A 21,821-nucleotide genomic window follows, 5' to 3' on the forward strand; every position below is an offset into this window, starting at 1 on the left:
TTTATATGCATCTGAAATTCTCAACATTTATTAAAATCACGACAATTTACAAACCACAAATATTTTGTAGTAAAAAATGTATATTATCTTCAATTTTTTTAGGTAAGGTTTAAATAATTAATACAATGTCCCTTGTCCTCATAAGCAGGTACCTAATTGTTGAACACCTCTCCCTCTCCCTCCTCCCCAGAGTGTCTGCTATTTATAGGTTTCACTGTTATACAGTTTTTATCAGTTACAGTAAAATTAACGTAAATGGAAAAAAGGAAACAATAATAATAATGTACATGAAGTTAACCTCCAATGTAAAAAATAATTGTATTCAAATCTCGAAAATGTTCAATTAATTTACAATTATTAAGTCGATAAGATAAAGGTTAGATGCTTAGATGTGGGCAACTTCGTGTACATCGTTACAGGACATATAAATATATAACAAAATCTTTAAGAATATATATAATGTTATAACATTAATGTATTTACCTTGTATAACGGTGTGTCATAAATAGACTGAATATATAAAGTATATTATGATATGGATGTACACTCATAAAGATTAAGTTAAGTACCCAACCAGTACATGTAACTTGCCATAATATTCCCTAATTTTCTTAAGTAATTTGAACCTACAAGTACCACCATACATACATTTTACAGCAGAGGGTTAATTTATTTGTTGAGAATCTTTTTAACATATTTAATAGTTATAGCTTATACAGTAGTTAGCATTTAAGAATACACACTTTGTCAGCATATATTAGAAGAATAAGGTTTTTATGTTTTAGACGTAAGGTTTTAAACTTAAATTTTATTAACTTTAATTATTTTTAGACTGTTCTTGACATATAAAAATACTAATACCGAGTTACATAAAAAAAGTCAATCAACATTTAATGAATTAATTAATAATAAGCTAATTGTACTTTAAACATGATTTAATAGCTAATAATTTGTTTATTAAATTTTAGTAAATCATTAATAATTAATGCATTTTTTATTAAACGCGGCATAGTTATCTACTACCATAATATTACTGTTATCTTTAAGCGCACAGTATTTTAATCAATATTATAAATGTATATAAATAATTAAACAAGAATTATAATTTTTTTTTTTATATACAAAACACAAATAATCTTTTAATTGTTTTTCAATTAAATATAAAAGTTTATAAGTAGTACTAATAGATTAAATTATATCATAACCAGCTAAAACCGTGTAGTTGTCGTACTGCTGTTTAATTGAAATTATACAATATGTAAGCCTAACTATAGTAATTAGTAATACATCTTATTTTAAATATAACAAATTTCATATAATTGTATTGTTTGACCATTCATTCATAAATGTCCAATAAGTTAAATATATTTTTAATTGAAAAATGTAAAGAGTTCGTACAATGTTATACATTTGTATTTTTATATTATAATCACAAATCAAATATTAAAAACTATTTTCACAAAAAATTGGTAAAATATTAGGGAACTAAACTAATACCAGCCTATACGGGCTCCGTAAGTCTCAATCCAGTCCTGAATATAAGCAGTATCGCTCAGCTACGGGGGCATCGCACTGTAACCAATCGATTTTTTTGCTGGGATAGCGTACGACTTGACTCGCGCGTGTCTACATAGGTACAGGTGTTACGCCTCCGCGTAACTGTTGCACTCGCCCGTGTCGCAGCGGTGTGTGGCCACCCATCCACCCACTCAATCGACGCTTCTGTTATTGTTTTAAACACGTATAATATACGTTTAATGCAACAACCAGCACTTAACAGCTGTTTCATGCATGACGTGGCACACGTTGTCCTGGGCTTAGGGCGTACGTTTTTTATCGTTTCCTTTCAAATCTGGGCACCACGTTACCGCCTATAATATTACGCCTATATTATACCGACCAACCACAGTACACAAACCACTAAACATAAATACATACACATCATATTATAAAAATATAAAAATCACGTATATTGTTATCACATGCAACCATTGCTAATGATACGAATTCATACGATGTATAAAATATGTAGAATATATAAAGCACATTTTTTTTATTATATTAAATATATAATATTATGTCCACGAAGTTGGCTTTTTGCCTTGTTCAATTTCCTCATAAAAATCTGTGTTATATAGTAAATAAATGAAAATCGTGTTATAATAATGACAATTGTTTTACGCGAAATTAATGTATTTAAATACATTTTTTAAACGGAATATTGGAGAATTAAGTAAATATTTCATACAGCCGCTCCGTATAGACCGTTTTTATTTTAAATAGAGTCACACAATTACTATAATTCATAGAAAAGATTTAAAAAATCCATCAGTACTAATTTACAAGATGTTTAATTATATTAAACTATATAATAACATTTATACAACTAAATAGTGTCTTAGTAATTTCGTACATACCTATTACAAAAACAGGTACTATTTTATTCATAGTAAATAATTGTACTCTATTCAAAACATATTCTTTATAACATCTGTTATAATATCTATGTGCTATGTCTTTTTTCAGCACAAGATATATCTGAAGTGGTTCAATTCAAAGATCAAATCAAGACATTGATCTTAGAAAATACACGCCAATATAGGGGTGATTATACATCATACGTGAGTATTATTTTTAGTCTTTTATTTATTTAGAATTACTTATATGACTTATAAAATTAAATAAATATTTATTTATTTTTATTTAAAAACAGCGGTAACCCTCTGCATATAGCTTACATGAGCATGACTGATAATAATTGGTAGATAAGATTAGTGCGTTAGATGTTTCATAAATCACGAAGACTGTGTTGTTGAATTGAACGACTGTTAGTCTCAAAATAACTGAAGAATTTTTCAAGGTTGTTATTCACTACAAACAATGGATTTAAAAACTAATTACAATGTTGACCGCCAAAATTTGATGTTGATTTCATCTGAAGATCCTCTTGTCTATGAAACCTTCAACGCATTTCAGGAATCTGGTGACGCTGTAGAACACCAATTCAACGCTATTGATGATTCCTTTGCCACATTCGATGATAAACTGTTTGATCTACAGAAACCTGTAACTAAAGATTCTGTAATCAAAATTAAACAAGCATCATTAGCAGCACCATTGTCTGTACACGAAAATGTTCTATTCACCACTGAGGAGGCTATTTCAAATTTGTCGGTGGACAATCTACAGTTGTTTCCTGACCTACTATTTAATAACGATCCAATAGATGAAAATTGTCCAAAAATTCCAACGGCTGATGAGCTGCAAGAATTTAAGGCACAAGACCATAATATTACGATGGCTGATCAATTACAAGAAGAACTTGTTCCAATGACTGAACAGCTTCAAGAAGAGGAACATATTCCGATGGATGATGAACTACAACTAGCATCACCATCATCACAGCCTCCATCTGCGAAGGGTTCACGAAAGCGACGGCAGTTCCAAAATATACTTATTCCTCGCGAGTACAACACTCGTAAGATGACTTATAAAAAAAGCATAGCCGACTTCATGAATCGAGAACAAGAAATGTTAGAGAGGGAAAGAAATAATCAACAGAAACCAACAGCACTCGACGCACCCACGGACCATGGCCGATGGAGCCATACAAAGGATTGGGTTCATATAAACCTACTCAAACTTGATATACCAATCAAAAAGTTCCCAAACTATTCCGATACCAAGCGCTACAAAGCCAGAAAGACTCATTCCAAAAATATACCTGACACCAATAACATTTCAAACGCTTCGAGTACTCAAAAACCACATAAACAATAGGATTTACGGAAGAAACGTCCAATCGAAAGCAAAACTCTGAGTTATTATAATAAAAACATCATAAAGCGGAAACGTATGTACCTATTGTTCTAAAATTGTCTTTGTAACATGGCAAAATATTGCATCATATAATAAAACATTTTATATTATTAAGACGGTAGGTACTATTTATATGGTTATACGACACACTCGTACACTTATACGGTCTGTTCATTACCCGCTATCTATAAGGTTAAGGTTTATGTTTAGCACATTACACTTTTATGTTTATGTTTATCGTTATAAATTAATACTGTACAATTAACTAGATATTTAAGTTCAATAATATTGTTCCTCATCTTATACACCTAACTCAGTGGTGTTATTAAAGGGAAGCATGATCTACCATAGAGATTAATGTATCAAAATATTGTACATAATACACCCATCCTGATAATTTTATTACATATTCTATGGTTATACGAAAAAGATATTATTTCTTTTTTTATTTATATTATTTTCATTTTTAGTAATAATCGTTATATTTATTTTTTTTTTTTATAAATATAATAAGAAATGTTATTAAAGTAAAAAATATGTAAATAAGAGATAAGCGATTATCTCGAAAATGACTCATCGCCCTAAATATGTCTCCGGTAAATTAAAATATTTTAATATGATTTTTCCATTTGTAATTTTTTTTTCTAAAATTTATACATTTCTATCTTTCATAATGTTCGTATAAATTATTATAGATTTCTATTGAAAAACTGCATTTAAATTAATTCATTACGGGATATATTGAGTAATACTGATATGAAGCATTTGTGATATCTATATTATATAATATTATTACATAGATGTATAAGTATTATTTATTAATGTTGACATTTGAATATAATTTCAGTAGCCAATAACATCTATGTTATATAGTATGTTTAAAATCAACCCTTGAATTTGCTCACATTCCTAAAATACAAAAAGGAAAACACCATTAAATAAGGCAATTTAACATAATATTTTAGTTCATTATTTGACAGCTCAATAATGATAAATGTATCGTATACCTACCCTAAATCCATAACTATTATTATACGTCCATGGTCCTTTTTTTTACTCAATGCATTTGTTTTTATATTCATGATTCAGATTAATGTTAATACTTATATGAGAATTCTTCATCAATAATTTAATATACATATATATATTTTTTTTTTTTTTTTATTGAATTAATATTTTTAAAAAGAATTGTTGAATTTAACCAATAAATTAATTATTTCAACAAAAATCCTCAATTTTGTGATACAATTATTTTGATTTTACCTATAACCTACTACGAGTATAACCAACACGTATTATATTCCTCTCGTTATTCATATACAAATATTGATAGGTACCTACCTAGAGGGACATCTCACTATAGTTTATAGCCTATCAGTTGGCTACCATAAATATACTGCATAATGAGAGTAACATATTCTATTAATATATTTAAATTATAAGTATTCAAGAAGAATATTATATTTCGATAACTCTAAAGAGTCTAAGATAGATTTATGCTCCATAAGTACAACACGCGTAAGATGATATAAAATAAAGCCTAGGGGACTTCATGATTCAAAAACAAGAAATATTAAAAAGGATGAAAAATAACCCAACAGCACTCAACGCATTCGCGGACCATGACCGATGGAGCCATACAAAGAATTGGGTTCATCTACTCAAACTTGATATACCAATCAAAAAGTTCCCAAACCAAGCGCTACAAAACCAGTAGGACTCATTCCAAAAATGTACCTAACACCTTTACAATTTCAAACGCTTCAAGTATTCAAAAACTTCTTAAACAAACGGTTTTGCGAAATCGAAAACAAAATTCGGATAATTATTATTATAAGAACATCATGAAACGGAAACGTGCGTAATAAATAAGTTTAGTTAAATGAACAAGTTATTTTCAATTTTATTTTATATTATTGTTCTAAAATTGGCTTTGTACATGATATATAACATGGCAAAACATTGCATGACATGACAAAACATATGTTATTGTAACGGTAAGTGCTATTTGTATGGTTGTACGGTCTGTTCACTACCCGCTATCTGTAAGGTTAAGGTTTATGTTTAGCACATTGCATTTATATATGTATAATGTATATGTTTATCGTTGTAAATTAATACCATGCAAACGTCTAGATATTTAAAACCAAATTTTTTTTGTTCCTCGTTAGTTAATAAGAAATTTAAAATAATAGAGAATTTAAAAATATTATCAAAAAATAAACAAAATTATTTATTATGTAATTACAGTTATAGCAACGAGAAAAAAAATTAAATCTGTCATTCGAGTATTTCATCATATAATATGATTATGGCCATATTGATTTATTATTTATTGATAAAACTTGCTCAACGCCCCATGTGAATACGATTTAATAAAAAAAAACTAATGAAAAATTGATATTATTACATTATATTGTAGGACTACGGCAAGCTGCGACTCTGCTATGTCAATATTAATCAAACTTTAATACGTTAACACTGTTAACAGTTATACAATATTGCTAGACACATTTTAATACTTGACTTACTATACTGCAGAACAAATAATTGGATAGCACGAAATGTACATAACATAGATTTATAGCTTAAACTGGATCATTCGTAATGCCTATATATAGTATTTCCTCAGTATAGGATTGTAATTAAAATTATCGAATATTATACTCTAAAATAAGCAACTATAATTTAAGTGGAAAAAATAGGGAACCATGATATTGGTATGTAAACTAAAATATGCACGTATATATTATATTTTAATATCAATATAATTGTTAAAATGTCTTAAATTTGTTCAATTTGTTGAATGAAATAATAATAATAATAATGACATTTTCTATATTAAGGAAATAAATTCCAATTACAAGTTTGTGTTTTTTTTTCTTTTCTAAATATATATTATCAGTAATTTAAATATAACAATAACAATAATAATTATTAAATAAATGAAAGTAAAAGTACTAATAGTTATCAATATTATACAATACATCTAAATCTATAAAAGAAAAAAACAAACTAAAAAAAAAAAGAGACGTATTCATTAGGCTTTTATTTTTTTTTTAAATTTAAATTTTATGTGTTTTTCAAGACATTTTCAATAAAAACATTAAATAATTAACTAAAAAAATCAATATTTCTTGTAGAGTTACCCGCAGACATTAAAACATTAGTTGGAGAATTTTTCATATAATTTTTAGTTGAATGTTTTATGCAAAATACATCGCGGCAATTCATTGGATTTATTTTAAAATTTATATTTTGCAGTAATTCAGGATAATCAATCATACTATATTTAGTAATTTATATTAAAAATGTAATTTTGCAAAAATCTTTTTATAATACGTATTTTAAATATTTTTAAGACAGAAAACAACTGTATAAGTTAAAGTTACTTAAAAAATGTAATTTAATTCAAATTATAACTTAAAAATAAGGGTGGGTGTCTGGTTTAATTCAAAAACTTTAAACTTTTCAGAAATAAGTGTAATATTAAGCACTTTGTGTAGTAAGCACTTTAATGCCTTTATACCTTCAAAGCTGATTTTTAAAATTCCATAATATTATGCGATGATAAATTTTTTAAAGTTATTTATAAATAAATAAAATTGAATACAAAATAAATATTATAAAGAGATATCTTTAAAGCTTTTTCGCAGTATATTAATGAAAAGTACAAAAATTGTATGGTGTTTATATAGTCATATGATTTAATTTTTGTATAAAGATAAGTATATATTTTTAAAGTTTGATATTGCAATACCTGTCTCACTTTTACAAAAAAAATATCTTATTACTATAAAACTTAAATAAGAATATCATATAATACGCGTATAAGTTGACTGTGGAAAATATTCGTACGTTGAGAAAATATTTAACAAATCGATATTCACACCAATATAAACAATTCATTATTTAATATTGTGTATTTCTCTAAAGAGAAATTGATCACAATTTGGGCATATCCGACATCCGAGTACAAAACTAACTAATTAATAAAATATATTATATGTTTTATGGTTTATAAGAAATGCGGTATTGTAAACAAAATAAATATGACAATGTATGTACATGCATTAATACTTTACTATGTACAAATGTTTTCAACAATTTTAGAATTTTTTGTTTTCGTAAAGTAATATTGTAATATTATTTTGTACTAGAGCAAATCACATCGTTTTATTTTTATTAATACAAATGAATTATTTATTTTGATAAAAAAAACTATCACTTTTAATATTATATAAACTTTTTCATTGAATAATTAAATTTAAATTATTATAAACATATTTTATGCGATTAGTCAATTTTGATTAATATGGGGTAGATAAGAGTAATTAATAAATTGGAGTAATCTATTTTAATTTCTACCTTGCGGGTACATGGAATTTCTAAATGTATGACATTTTTACCTAATGGCTGACAAACAACAGCATAATATAGTATCATTTATTACACAAACTAATTGCAATATTATTAAATAATATAGTATGATAACCATCTACCATTCTACCCACTTTTTATAAATTTATAACACTGCCTCATTTTATCCAGCGTACCATTTAAAATGAAGAAAAGCACAATTAAAAACCAAAAAAATGGCTATTAATTAATATACACACTTGCATTTAGGTGACATATAATAGAATAATTTTTCTAACAGCCGACTACCAACGTTTTAGTTCAATATTTTAAAGTACATAAACTAGTATTTTTTATTTTACCCAACTCTCCTCTATATTAATCGTTTGCATTTTGCATTTCTTCTTGATACGCAATATAAATACCTGTTGTTTAGTTCCCGAGGTATAAATTACAATATAAACTATACAAGTTTATTTAATTTTTATTAATTATTTAATTAATTTGATAGAAATAGGTAGTATTATATAATATTATAACAATTTAACATTAGACATTAGTGCTAAGTAGGTACCAACTACCTACCTACCTAATTATATTATATATATATATATATATATAGGTATACAATATACGCGTTAGCACGATATCCTCGTCATGACGACGTTATCACCCAAAACAAAAAATTGTCACATAATTTATAGTCATGTCGGTGATGTCCCCTTATGTTTAATAGGCGTTTTTTCAATTATCATAAAACAAATACAACAATAATTTCCGAACAACCGAATGAAAAAGGGATGTATAAATATAATAAAGAGCATTATAAATATATATATATATATATATATACATATGTATACAATTTATATCGCACTGTCATGTTTGGTTGTAAATCAACATAATACTTAAACCTCTGACGGGGATATAATCATGATAATAATTTAATAATATAGCATATGAAGGATTACTCAAAATATGACAATGCGATCAAAAAACAAACCGTATATAGGACCGGCTGGTCCTATCAGACGAGACCTGACGAAACCGAAGACGCCTCCTCATTGACGAGTGTGCGTGGTCGCGTGGACAAACTCATCGACAGTTGAGTCAAACATCGATACTCGTATTCGCGAACGTTAGTATATACTCCATTTGTATACGAGCTCTTCGAAGAGAAGGACCATGTGCAGCACTCGTGAGCAGCTACTAGTAATTTGCTTTTCTTTTTTTAACTAAAGTGGTTCCAAATCAAAAGTTGTTCTTCAGTTAAAATTATCGTTTTTTTTATCATTTTTTTTTTCACATAATATTGGAAGTCTTCATCCTTGCTGCAATTGGTATCTCAGGTAAGGTGTATTATTTTATGAATTAAGTAAATGGAAATGTAATCGTTTAGTAATTAGTATCCTAGTCGGTTTTCAATAAGAAATGCATATATTTACTGACATGAGAAATTATTTTTTAATGATAAATATTTTTTTTCTATTCTACAGCAATAGAATCTAATTTTTGATTTCCGATTTCTTAATTCAATAATAAATAACGAACCATAATTTTTGTATATATATAAAGTTTATTATGCTATTTTTATTTTTATTTTTAATAAATAATATTATATTATTAGGTGTAATATGTATACATAACTTGTAGCATTGGCATGTTAAACTTGAAATTTTTCAGAGACCATAGTCTAATATTCTACCAACACCCACATGTCTCATATAAAACTTAATGAAGGCATCTTTTTTTTTATTTAATTACCTATCGTAATAAATACTAATTAATACTACATAACTATCAGTTTACCATTACCCACCCACTCACAGAGCCGTATTTAAGGCAAAGCAAGAGGACATAGGCCAGAGATGCAATTCTAAGTAGGTAGGACATAAATTTCAATATTGCTTTTTTTATCATTTTTTCTATTTAAAAAATGTATATTTACTTTAACAACTTACTATATCATGATTATTATAATATTTTATTTATAAATTTATTTTATCTAGTATGAGAGCAGACGACAAATGTTGTTTAAACTTAGGAAAAACGTAAGCTAAATCACATTATTTATATTTATAGGTCTTTAGACAATCGCATGCCGACCGAATAAATATAAAAACTATCCAAGTAGCGAATTCCGACTGCCAAAAGTAGCAGATTGGTGGTTCTGTATAATATTATGCTAGTTATTATAATTATTATGGACTGTAATATTTATAATTTAAACTAATGCAAATTTGAATCCGCATTGAACCGCAATGAAATCCGTATAAATTCTAATAAATAGTGATTACAGTCAGTAGATAGGTGCGTTGGCTATAATAATAATTGTAAGGCGTGTAAATCAGTTTAAACAGTGGCTTCTCTTAAAATTTAAAAAGAAAGGAAAACATTTAGTTTGTTCTTTCCGTACATTTAAATACTAAAACTATAATGAATAACAATTGTCTCACCGTTAACACATTTAAATTGGAACTCTAAAGGGAAATCTTCCACAAATATACAGTGTATAGTACTTTGAACATACATACGTAAACTACGCAAGGCGACCTTTTTTTTGTAAGCTGTGTCCGAATTTTTATCTATGTCAAAAAAGTATAATGTAAGCTGCGCCCTTCAGTGCTACAGTACACCAATTCTAAACCAAAAAGTGTATCTAAGCAATTTGTAAATTATTTAATGAAATCAAAACCTGATTGCGAAAGAGTGACACGATTTGCGAATTATTTAATAGATGTATATATAACTATATAAGTGAAGAAGAAATTAAAATAGAAACTTATATTAAATTAAATAGTATAATTAATGAACTCTTTAAATATCAAAATTCTAAAACTAAACTAGATAGCAATGCAATATTGACAAATTTTTCGGATCAATTTCAATTTTTTCAATTTTTTTTTTAACAGACGATGGCGTTGATGAGACTAAAATTTGTCAATTTATAGTGGAAAATATTTTTAATATTACTAACTTTAGCTTTGAAAAACCCCTTACCCATGTCACATAAGCTTAAGGAAGAACTATAATAAGTATTTGTTAAAAACAAATAAATTAATAACGTATTATAATAATTAAGAACATTCGATATCATCCATTCGGCATTAAATATTGTCAATTTTCTAAAAAAAGCGAGCACAAATAGTGTGAATGTATAAAATGAGTAATTATACTTATGAAGTAACTATTATAAATACTGTATTATTATCAATATTATGAGTGTATAACTATACAGTTTATAAATAGCAGAGCATTCGCGCACATAATATTAATAAATATTAATGTTTTTTTTTTTTAAAAATTAAAAAATAAATTTTATGCAATTAAATTTTTTAAATTTAAGATAGCCAATTTGTTCATTGAGTTTTTAAAATAGTTAAATACAATATTAAAATTAAATTAAATTTACCACGTAGTTACCTAGCAAATCATGAATTGTATGATTTAATAAATCTCGAGTGGAATGCTGATTTTTTTTTTTTTAAGACAATCTGTAAATATCTAATTATTACTAGTGAAAGCTTTCAACTAAAATTAAAATTTTCAATTTTTATAACAAGTATTTTGTATGTCAATTCATAATAATTTTAAAAAAAAACTAATTGTTTAAAATTTCAATAATAAAAATATAAAATATCTATTTCAGCTTGTTAATACCTATAATTAAAGTTTTTATTCCTATTTCGTAATTTTAGGTTCACTTCAAAATAATTATGATACTTAAAAAAAGGTAACCAATTTTGCTAGTAAACGATAAAACACAGCTATTTAGTTGTTTCTATTCAAATCAAACTTTATTTATATATCTATTCAACTGTATAGTTATAAGTTTATAACCAAAAATATTGTATATTATAAGGCTTCGGTTTACTTGTCAACACATTTTTTATTTGTCTAATCAACTCAAGGTGCAGTATTTACTATGGTGTGGACAATAATAAATATGCCAGGTAAATTCTACACCATGGGTTTGTTATGATAACTCATCGCTGAACATCGTGGAGCGCAGAACGTGTTCGAAAGCTTTAAGACAACTAATTTAAAATAAGATGTAAGTACACTAGATGTCTTGAAATAGTCATGCTAGCCGTTTTAAAAAATGCGTTTAGTATTATATTCAATAAATTATATTTCTAACCGAACTTTTCGTACAACTGTACAAGTATATTGCATGTATTGTAAGTATTACCTATATTTTAATAATCTAATCACATACCTATTATATTTTATAGCCTGAAGGCGTATACTACGCCCTATGAGTTATACATTTGTAGGTATAACTGTATAAGTACCTAGGTAGCTTATTTTATTATATTGTAAATTACTATTGATTATGATTTATGATTAAAACATATAAACATTAATTTATTTGAGTTCAAAATGTTCAAATTATTAACATTTTAAAATTCTTAATGCCTATTCTAAATTTTTAATTAAATAGAAAGTTTTAACCAAAACTTTTTGATTTATTAAAATTGTTATTAACTTATAAATATCAAGCATAAAGCTCCAGTTTACTTTTCTTCAAATTCTAGATGTGTGTAGTGTGTCTAATCAATTCAAGGTATAGCATTTACATTTTACATGGACGTAAACACTATACTATGAATTTGTTATTGAAACTGACCCCATTGATCATCGTATATCTCAGAGCTTAGTCTTCGGAATCTTTAAGTCAGCTAGTTAAAAATATATCGAACTAGATGACTTCAAGTCCTGATACTAGTCTTTAAAAAACTTTAGCAATAGCATTTAAGATTTAAAATGGTTAACCAAACTTTACGTGTAAGAAATATATTGTCATATTATATTCATTGTATTATTTCATCATCTAAACACACATTATATTGTTTACTATACATCAGAATACATACTTACTTATTATAAGTTAGAAGTATACATACCATAAACACAATATTTTTGTTAATTACTATTATAATGCACAAAATACGTCGCATATTTATTCGTCATAATTTAACGCCACTGTGATAGTATGTTACTGTACAAATTATAGGTATATGTATATTATGTATAGATTCAAAGTTCAAAGATACTTTATTATTTCTAAGCTGTTCTGTTTTCTGGTAAATTTTAATTTATTAATTATATAAGTATCTACCTATTTAACTTATCATTACAAATTGAGTGTAAATAACTATACAGTTGATCTTGGTAATTGAAAACGTTTTAAATTATATAATTATTTTAAAAACATCTATCAATGTATAGGCATTAGGCATCACGGGATTAATGATTTTTTAAATATTTTATTGTACTAAAATAATCCTAGCATATAAAATGTATCCAACTGATTAATATAAAAATAAACAATATCATACAATATTTTTTTAAATAACTTAAAATTTATATTGGAAATAATGCTAATAATCTATATATTTACGCTAAAACTTAACTTTTATTTTTAGTTTTTTATGAGATTTTGTGTTAACACGTGTGTATCATACCATATTTTTAAATGTAAAATGTCTATCAAATAATAATTTTATATCAATAATAGAGTTTTTTTTAACTTTTTAAGTATAACAATATCTTTGCAGTAATAAATATTTATAATTTATTTGTTTATATTAAAAATAACAATCACAAATTTATACATATTATGTACATTAATTATATAGCTAAACATTAATTGCACTGTACTTTAGAGGATTTGATATAGACTTATTTTAAAAAGCTTGATATAGGCGTTTTTCTAAGTGAATGTATATAGTTTGGTTAAGACTCTAAATCTCTAAACATTAGAGGATTTAACCCCCCCCCTTTAACAAAGTAAAAATATAAAAATTTCTAGTATATTCTAAAATTAAAAAATTTTCAAACCATATTTTTAACTGAATAAATACTTAATATAATATAATAGGTACATATTTTATAGTAGGTATAGTGTTCAAGCTCAAAGTGTATATTGATGATGATATAATTGACATCATTCACAATTTTGTATTTAAAGATCCACGAAGTACTTTTTAGTTAACTTTTTATAAGATATTTAGCATGTGTAGCTATAATGCATTCAAATACTTTAAAAAAGCGTCTCACACAAATCACATATATATGTGTTATTTTTTTAAAGTCTACACAACTTTTAATGACAATAATAATAAAATTATTTCTCGATCATCTGAATTAGCACCTAATGATATTGACCAAAATTAAGTAAGTATTTTTTATAAATTGGTTAAAATAATTTAATATTATACAGTATAATTATTAGTTATTATTCATTTAATAATATTTTTAAATGAAAAGTTGATATGCATTTGCTAATAAATCTATGACAATTCAAAATTTAAGTGGAAAAAACACTAAGTGTGCTGTGACATAGGTATAATAACTAATAATAATGTGTCCGATGAAAACAAAGTTTGAGAGCCACGTGATAATTAGGCACTAGTTATTAAGTAGGGCTCGGAAGTTGATGCATTTTGGATTATTTTTTTTTTTTGGAACTTTTTAGACGATGCTCTCCTGGCCACAAATGTGTTTCGTTAGCATATATATCTGAACACATAATTTTTATTTTGCATTTTTTGGTGTTCATTACTTTTTAAGTCAATTTTTGACATTTTTAGGTCATTTTACCACATTTTTAGTCATTTTTACTGATTTCACATTAGTTCACTTCTTATTGTTTCTTGTCGATATTATGCCGATAACATACTTAAAACTTTTACCACGTACTAAGATTAGCACCTATCCAATTTTATCTCACCGATTACAGTCGTCTTTGTCGTGTTGTAGTGAATATTATTGTACTAAATTTTATTATTTTTTCGTAATATTTTCGAAATGCCGAAAATTAAAACGTCGGTTAGTGCTCGTCTACGTCTACTATACCTATTTGTAATTTTTTCATTTAATTTTTAAGGACGTTTTTATTATTTTTTTGTCATATTTTGAGTAATTTGTAAGCTTTAATAAATTTACATAGAATTTTATAGTAAAATAGAGAACAATTGTTAAAAAAATTATTTTTATTAATTTAAAACAAATATTTGTCAATTTTTTAGATCATTTTTATGTCATAATTACATATTTTTTTATGTAATTTTAAAATTTTTTAAGATCATCAACTTCCGAGCCCTAAAATAAGTATGACAATAATCAAAAAAAGTCTTAATGATTTTAAATTCAAAAGTAAAAATGTTATTTTCATATAAACTTCAAGATAAATCTTTTTAGAAGGTGTATACAATAATTAGGTACTATGATAGTGTGTACTGTGAACTGTGTAACAACTAGGTGTCTAGATATATTTATTGGAATAAGATTGGTAGATTTTGGTAGCAAACACGAATAAGATCAAATTCTTTAGCCTTAATGTTATATTATTATAAATATTATAAAGTTCCAGTTTACTTGTCTACACATTTTAGATGTATCTAATCAATTCAAACCCTAGTATTTACATTGGGCATGGACGATAATAAATATGCCATGTAAATACTATGCCATGGATTTGTTATGGAAAATGACCATTGATCATCGCATATCTCAAAGCTTAGTATTCGGAATTTTTAAGTCAACTAGTTAAAAATATAATGAACTAGTTGACTTGAAGTCCTCTTACTAGTCTTTAAAAATCCTGCACTTACCAATAGCATTTAAGAATAAAAATGTTTAACCAAACTATTTTATATGTTATCTTGTATTTATTGTGTATTATTTAATAATCTAAATACACATTATACTATTTACTATAATGTGTCTGAATACATACCTACTTATTATAGAAGTAAACCTACCATAATATTTTTAATATTTTTATAACTTAATTTCTATTGCAATATACAATTAGTGCATTTTAATTTATTAAGTATTTAAGTATACCTACCTATTTTATTTATCATTACAAATGGAATGCAAAGAACTATATAGCATTGGCATAATTAGAAATCGTTTAAGGGGCGGATCTAAAATTTTTACTTAATTTGTTCTCTAAATATAATCATATTAATGTGCTATCGTTGGGGAGGGCAAGACTGTGTACTTGCCCCCGTTCTGGAAAAATAATATAAACTTAAAATTTAATAAGTGTTACCTTTATGAGAATATATAACTCATAATTTGAAAAAAAAATTGGCTCTTCTTAAAGTTTTACTTATGGGCACCCATGATCATAGTTAAATTTATAACCAACAGATTATTATAAAATATAACATAAATAATAAGTTATAACAGTTAAATACACAGTATACAAACATATGGGCTTACTATATAATATAATATAGATATTATAATATGAAATCAATTTTTATTCGTTATATAGTTAAAGTTTATAAAAATAACGATAGTTATTATCACGAACTACAACTTGTAGTCCGTGGTTATCTTAAAAGTTAAACAGTTCTCGGGTTAACGGCTACAACAGACAAAATGGATAATATTAATTATGTTTAATACGATAAATATGATAAATACGATAACAAATAACAAATGATTTAGATTTCAAAATACGTTTATAATATTAATATTAATTTATTTTAAATTTCATTAGATTAAATTTAATCGCGTAAAAAAATGTAAACGTTTAAATTTCAATTGGGAGAGGTCTGAACACGAAATCCCCCACTTGGGAACTTCTCTGCTATACAGTTAAAAACATTTCAATTGTATAATTGTTTTAAAAGTATTTATATATCACGGTAGTAATTACTTATTTAATGTTTTATTGTATTCAAATAATTTTTATAGTCATCTATTGTATTATACAGACAATAGGTAAAATATTTTCTTTATTTTTTCATCTTAAAATAATAATCTCGATGTATATTTTTTGTGTTCAATACAGTAGGTAGGACAAGTACTCCTTGGAAATATATAATAAATATTGCTTTATTGTTTAAAACATCATTATATGACTTATAGGCTTATAATTAATTAGTTATTATCAAATTGTTCTGATTTTTATTGAATTACCAGCTGAATTATCTGTGTATGCCGTGTTACAGTGAAAAAAATAAGATAGTTGAATAATTTTTATTTATATAAATAAAAATAAAAGATAAAGATTGACCATACGATGGGTTTTGGCCAGAACTATAGAATAAAAGGAGCATCAATATGATGATATAAATCACTGTGTTTTTTAAAACAATAAAGCTCATGCCCAGATGTTAATATTATTTGAGGACGAAAAGAGATAAATGTCATCGCTCTACTATATTGACGTACATATTTTCACAACATAAACTAAAATGTCCTCTAGTCGTTTTTTCACACTCAAAGTGTAACAAATAACAATGTTTGCATTAAAATGTTAAGTTGCCCAAATTATATAGGAAGTAACGTCAACTATATAGTATATTATGCGATAAAGCGCATTAACTAAATTAAACATAACTTAATTTAAATGCATTTTGATTTAAACGAATTTCATTACTTTTTTTTCTTTCACGTCTTCCAGTTAAAGAATACTATTAATGGTATTACGCTTGGTTTTAGTATTTGCATTTTTTTCACTTTACACATTACTTAAAAAAATAAGACTGGGGAACTTTTAAAAGTTCCATCTGCAAACCAATGATAAAATTGTTCCATAAATTTCATGTTTCCTTCAGTAGAATATATTAAAATACGATTTTCAATTTAATCACTGTCAAATATTAAAAATGAACGTTTTTATTTTTAGTTTTAGTGTAGATCTTAGGAATTTAAAGTTCCATTAACACTGAGCTACGCTAGTATTATCAGCGCAAAGCCAAAAATATGTCCGGTCGACTATGCGTTGACATAACATACTTTATCTTATGAATATAATTTTTTTAAATAATAATTAAATAGTGCATCTTATTATTATATTATTATAATAATCATTAGGACTGGGATTTGTATGTAAATACATATTTTTACTAAAACATGATAAATTAAGTATTGCAAATGATAAATTCATTTCACGGGTTTTGCAATAAGATAAAACATATTTTATTTTACAAGTTTTTACATATTTCGTTATAAATACATTTTTTAACATTATTTGTAAAATTTCTACTTTTTTTACATATTTCGTAAATTTTGACAATTTTGATAGTTTAGTAGTATTTAGTATTATACATTTATACTTTGATAATAGTACTCGTAAAAATTGTAAGTGTATGCATATGGGAAATAAGTATTAGTTAAATATTAATAACTTGATTATAGTTTATCTTATTTGTTTCTGCTCGATAACCATACATTAATGATCTTAGATTATACTTTATATTAAACAATTATTAGACAAAATATATTTACGAGTTTTCAACAGTGTCAGTACTTAAGTTCGCATGGTTGTGGTAAAAAAAAACCTTAATATTTTATATTTTTTAAATTAAATTTATTAGAAACTAAAAACAATTAATTGGATATTATTCAAAAATTATTTAGAATTTAATTTTAATTTTATACATCAACATAATTTAAAAATTTTCTTATTACATATTTTCTATTTTATACTACATATTTTGGCCATTTTAACTACATATATTTGTACATATTTTTGGTTTTTATTACATATTAATCCCAGCCCTAATAATCATCATTCATCACCAAAATAAATAATCGTAAATAAAATTATTGATAAAAATAAATTTAATAAGTTGTAAACAAATTATATATTTTCCAATCTCTTTGAATAATGTATGAAGACGCTGTATAGGTACATAAAAAATATTTTATATTAATACAGCTAATACAGGTGAACCTAGACGTACAGACGAAAAAAAACGAATACAATTTACTTATATGAAGCGTGGAATTAGTACAAGGAAAAACATTTAAATATAGTAAAATACTTGAAAAAAATTTGTTATAAATTTCGGAAAATCGATTTATAACAACTATATTATTATTGTAACTAGTTAATTAATTTTTGTAGTATTGACTTATGTGTATTATTAATTTTGATTTTAATTACGATTAAAATTTAGATATATATGACGTGTATTATTGTAATTGTATTTATTAATTATTTTGATTTTACGTAAAAATTTAGCCATCTAAAATTTGTAATTAAATGCAATATAAATAATATTTAGACATATAATATGTATACTGTGTAGGTAGTATTTATCATTATTTTTAAAATAAACTTTTTTTCATCTTCAACTGTTTGATTAATGTGATGTGCTGCCATTTTCTTTGTATTAATAAAAATAATATATAAAATCTAAAACATTTAGTTTATTTTAAAATAAAAAAATGTGTAAACAATTAATAATTATGCACATCATTGTAATATGTGTATAGGTACTTTATATTTAATTTAACTAATGTTTAATTATAGTTGAAATAAATTTAAGTAAATGATATATCATAAGTTGTGGACAGTTTTTTATTTTAGTGCTTTTCAATTCTAAAATAATTAACTTTTCATTGCAATGATATTATCACATCAATTTAATAGAGATTAAGATAAAATAGAAAATAATTAGTTTTTCAGTGTATTTAATTTTAAAAATATCTTTTGTTGTGTGTATAAATCTATAATCACCTAATTATGTCTAATGTCTACTATTTCAGATAAAAATATCTTTAAAAATCACATTTAATTAATACATACCATAATTGAATGTAAAGTTTTTATGTAACGATAAAACGTTCCCACGATTTTATGAAGCTATATATTATTATTAAATTGAAACTCATTAAAACATAACATGTGCATGGCCATGGCATAACACATATAACTGAATATGAATATTAAACATGGGTTAGAAATAATAATAAAAAGTAAAGACTAAAATTGAGTACTGCCTACAGAAAGAATAAGTTAAATAATGGGGAAATAAAACAAAGAGGTACCTATTTAGTACTGTTAAAGAAAATCATACGTGGCTGCGATTAGAATAAGACAAGAGAACATTTTTAGACTTGCCCTAATCCTGAAACACCCTACACCCAGAAGAGGTGCATAATATAATTTAATATAATTATAGAAAGTATGATAGAGAAAGAGAATTGCAGGGCTCAAAACACTTAAACAATAAAAATTAAAAAAATTATGTAAAAGTCAAAACTTTTAAGAACCTATAATAAAAAGTGAGCAATCAACAAGTATGAAATAATTAGAGTTGTAGACCAATTGACAGGTTGAAAAAAATATTGTTTTCAATTCGGATGAGATACTCTACAACATTTTCATGTAAGCCAATTTGAAACTATTTACGTTTACAATGAACATTTTTTTAAATTTATTTTTCGAGAAATATTTCTGAACTATAATGGTTGTAAATGGTAATTATAATAATTATAACACATATTATGCCAAATGTTACAAATTTACAATATGCCTATGTTACAAGAAGTGTTGCATGATTAACTTTGGTAATATTATTTTAATAAAACTTATTGCTTAGTTGTTACTTTGTTAGTTTAATTAGTAATTTTTAGGTAAGTACCTACGACCTATATCCAATTATTTAAAAACATGGAATATCAACATGTTAAATTAATATCAATAATAGAGTCATCTGTTAGTACCTACCTATAACTTTGCAGCAGTAAATAAATATTTATAAATACATTTTATAAATTATTTGTTTATATTAAAAATAACGATCACATATTTGCATATTATCAACTATGTATATTACATTATTACGTAATTATGTTAACATTAATTTCACATTTTCACTGTACTTTATAGGATTTGATATAGACTATTCTTAGTGCATGTGTGCAAGTTGTGTGAATGTGTGTGGTGTGTACTAGTCCTACTAGATAAGTGATTACTGATTAGTAAGCCTAGTAGGGCCTGCAAATTCATGCATTAGCATGTTTTTACTGAGTGCATCAAAAAGTTGCTGGATGAGATAAAAATTTGAATCACAATCTAACGAGTTCAAAAATGAAATTTTAATGTAGGTACATATTTTACATATTTAGCGGTTTTTTAAAAACACAGTGAGTTCCTCTTAATGTGATCACATTGGTTCAGATCATTTTGATTCTATTAACCAGTTGATTCCATAAAACCTTTTTTTTTTTATTGATGAGTTAATATTTATATGTAAGTAGGTATGTTTAAAATTAAATTAAAATAAAGTAAAAAAACTATCTATGTTTGATTGTACTTGAGAATCTACTAATGTAATTTTCTCATATTAGCCTGAAATTAAAATCCATATTCAGTTAATATAATATATACATGATTTTTAATTATTTAAAATTAAATGAATAATCATTATTATGTACCTACATTGTACCTATATATAGCATTTGTATAACTATATACATATATAACTTTTGAAAGCATCATTTTCAACATATTTTTGAATACCTCCTTCTAACTTTTTCAAAACAACTTTTGTTTCTTTTTAGTGAAAGTTTGTAATACCATTAAAATGATTAGAATGTTCTTAGAAATGATTTAATTATCCGGTACTTGGTGATTCTAATAAAAAGTTTCTTTAACATTAGTAACATAAGATCTGGTATGGGATTTTCAATTTTGATTCCAATAAACGGTTGATTAAAATTAAAGGTCGTTGCTTGGTCGGGCTGATAAATGTTATTCATTTGTATTTGAAAACCTATCAAAATATAAAAAATCCTTAATTGTAAATTTTATTTTTTGATGTAAATATAGCATATTATATCATATTAAAATTGTTTATATTTTTTCCCACATTTTAATGATT

At 25.2% G+C, this 21,821-nt stretch overlaps 1 protein-coding gene across 1 annotated transcript; it reads left to right on the forward strand.

Moving 5' to 3' along the window:
- The first annotated feature begins 2,542 nt into the window (after positions 1-2,542).
- On the forward strand, positions 2,543-4,902 carry LOC132926430 (uncharacterized). The gene is made up of 2 exons (XM_060990785.1): positions 2,543-2,621; positions 2,714-4,902. The coding sequence occupies exon 2, from the start codon at positions 2,881-2,883 to the stop codon at positions 3,778-3,780; it is 900 nt and encodes a 299-aa protein (XP_060846768.1). The 5' UTR covers positions 2,543-2,621; positions 2,714-2,880; the 3' UTR covers positions 3,781-4,902.
- The last annotated feature ends 16,919 nt before the right edge of the window (positions 4,903-21,821 follow it).

The sequence above is a fragment of the Rhopalosiphum padi genome, chromosome 3 (genome assembly GCF_020882245.1).
Source record: "Rhopalosiphum padi isolate XX-2018 chromosome 3, ASM2088224v1, whole genome shotgun sequence".
Classification (NCBI taxonomy): domain Eukaryota; kingdom Metazoa; phylum Arthropoda; class Insecta; order Hemiptera; family Aphididae; genus Rhopalosiphum; species Rhopalosiphum padi.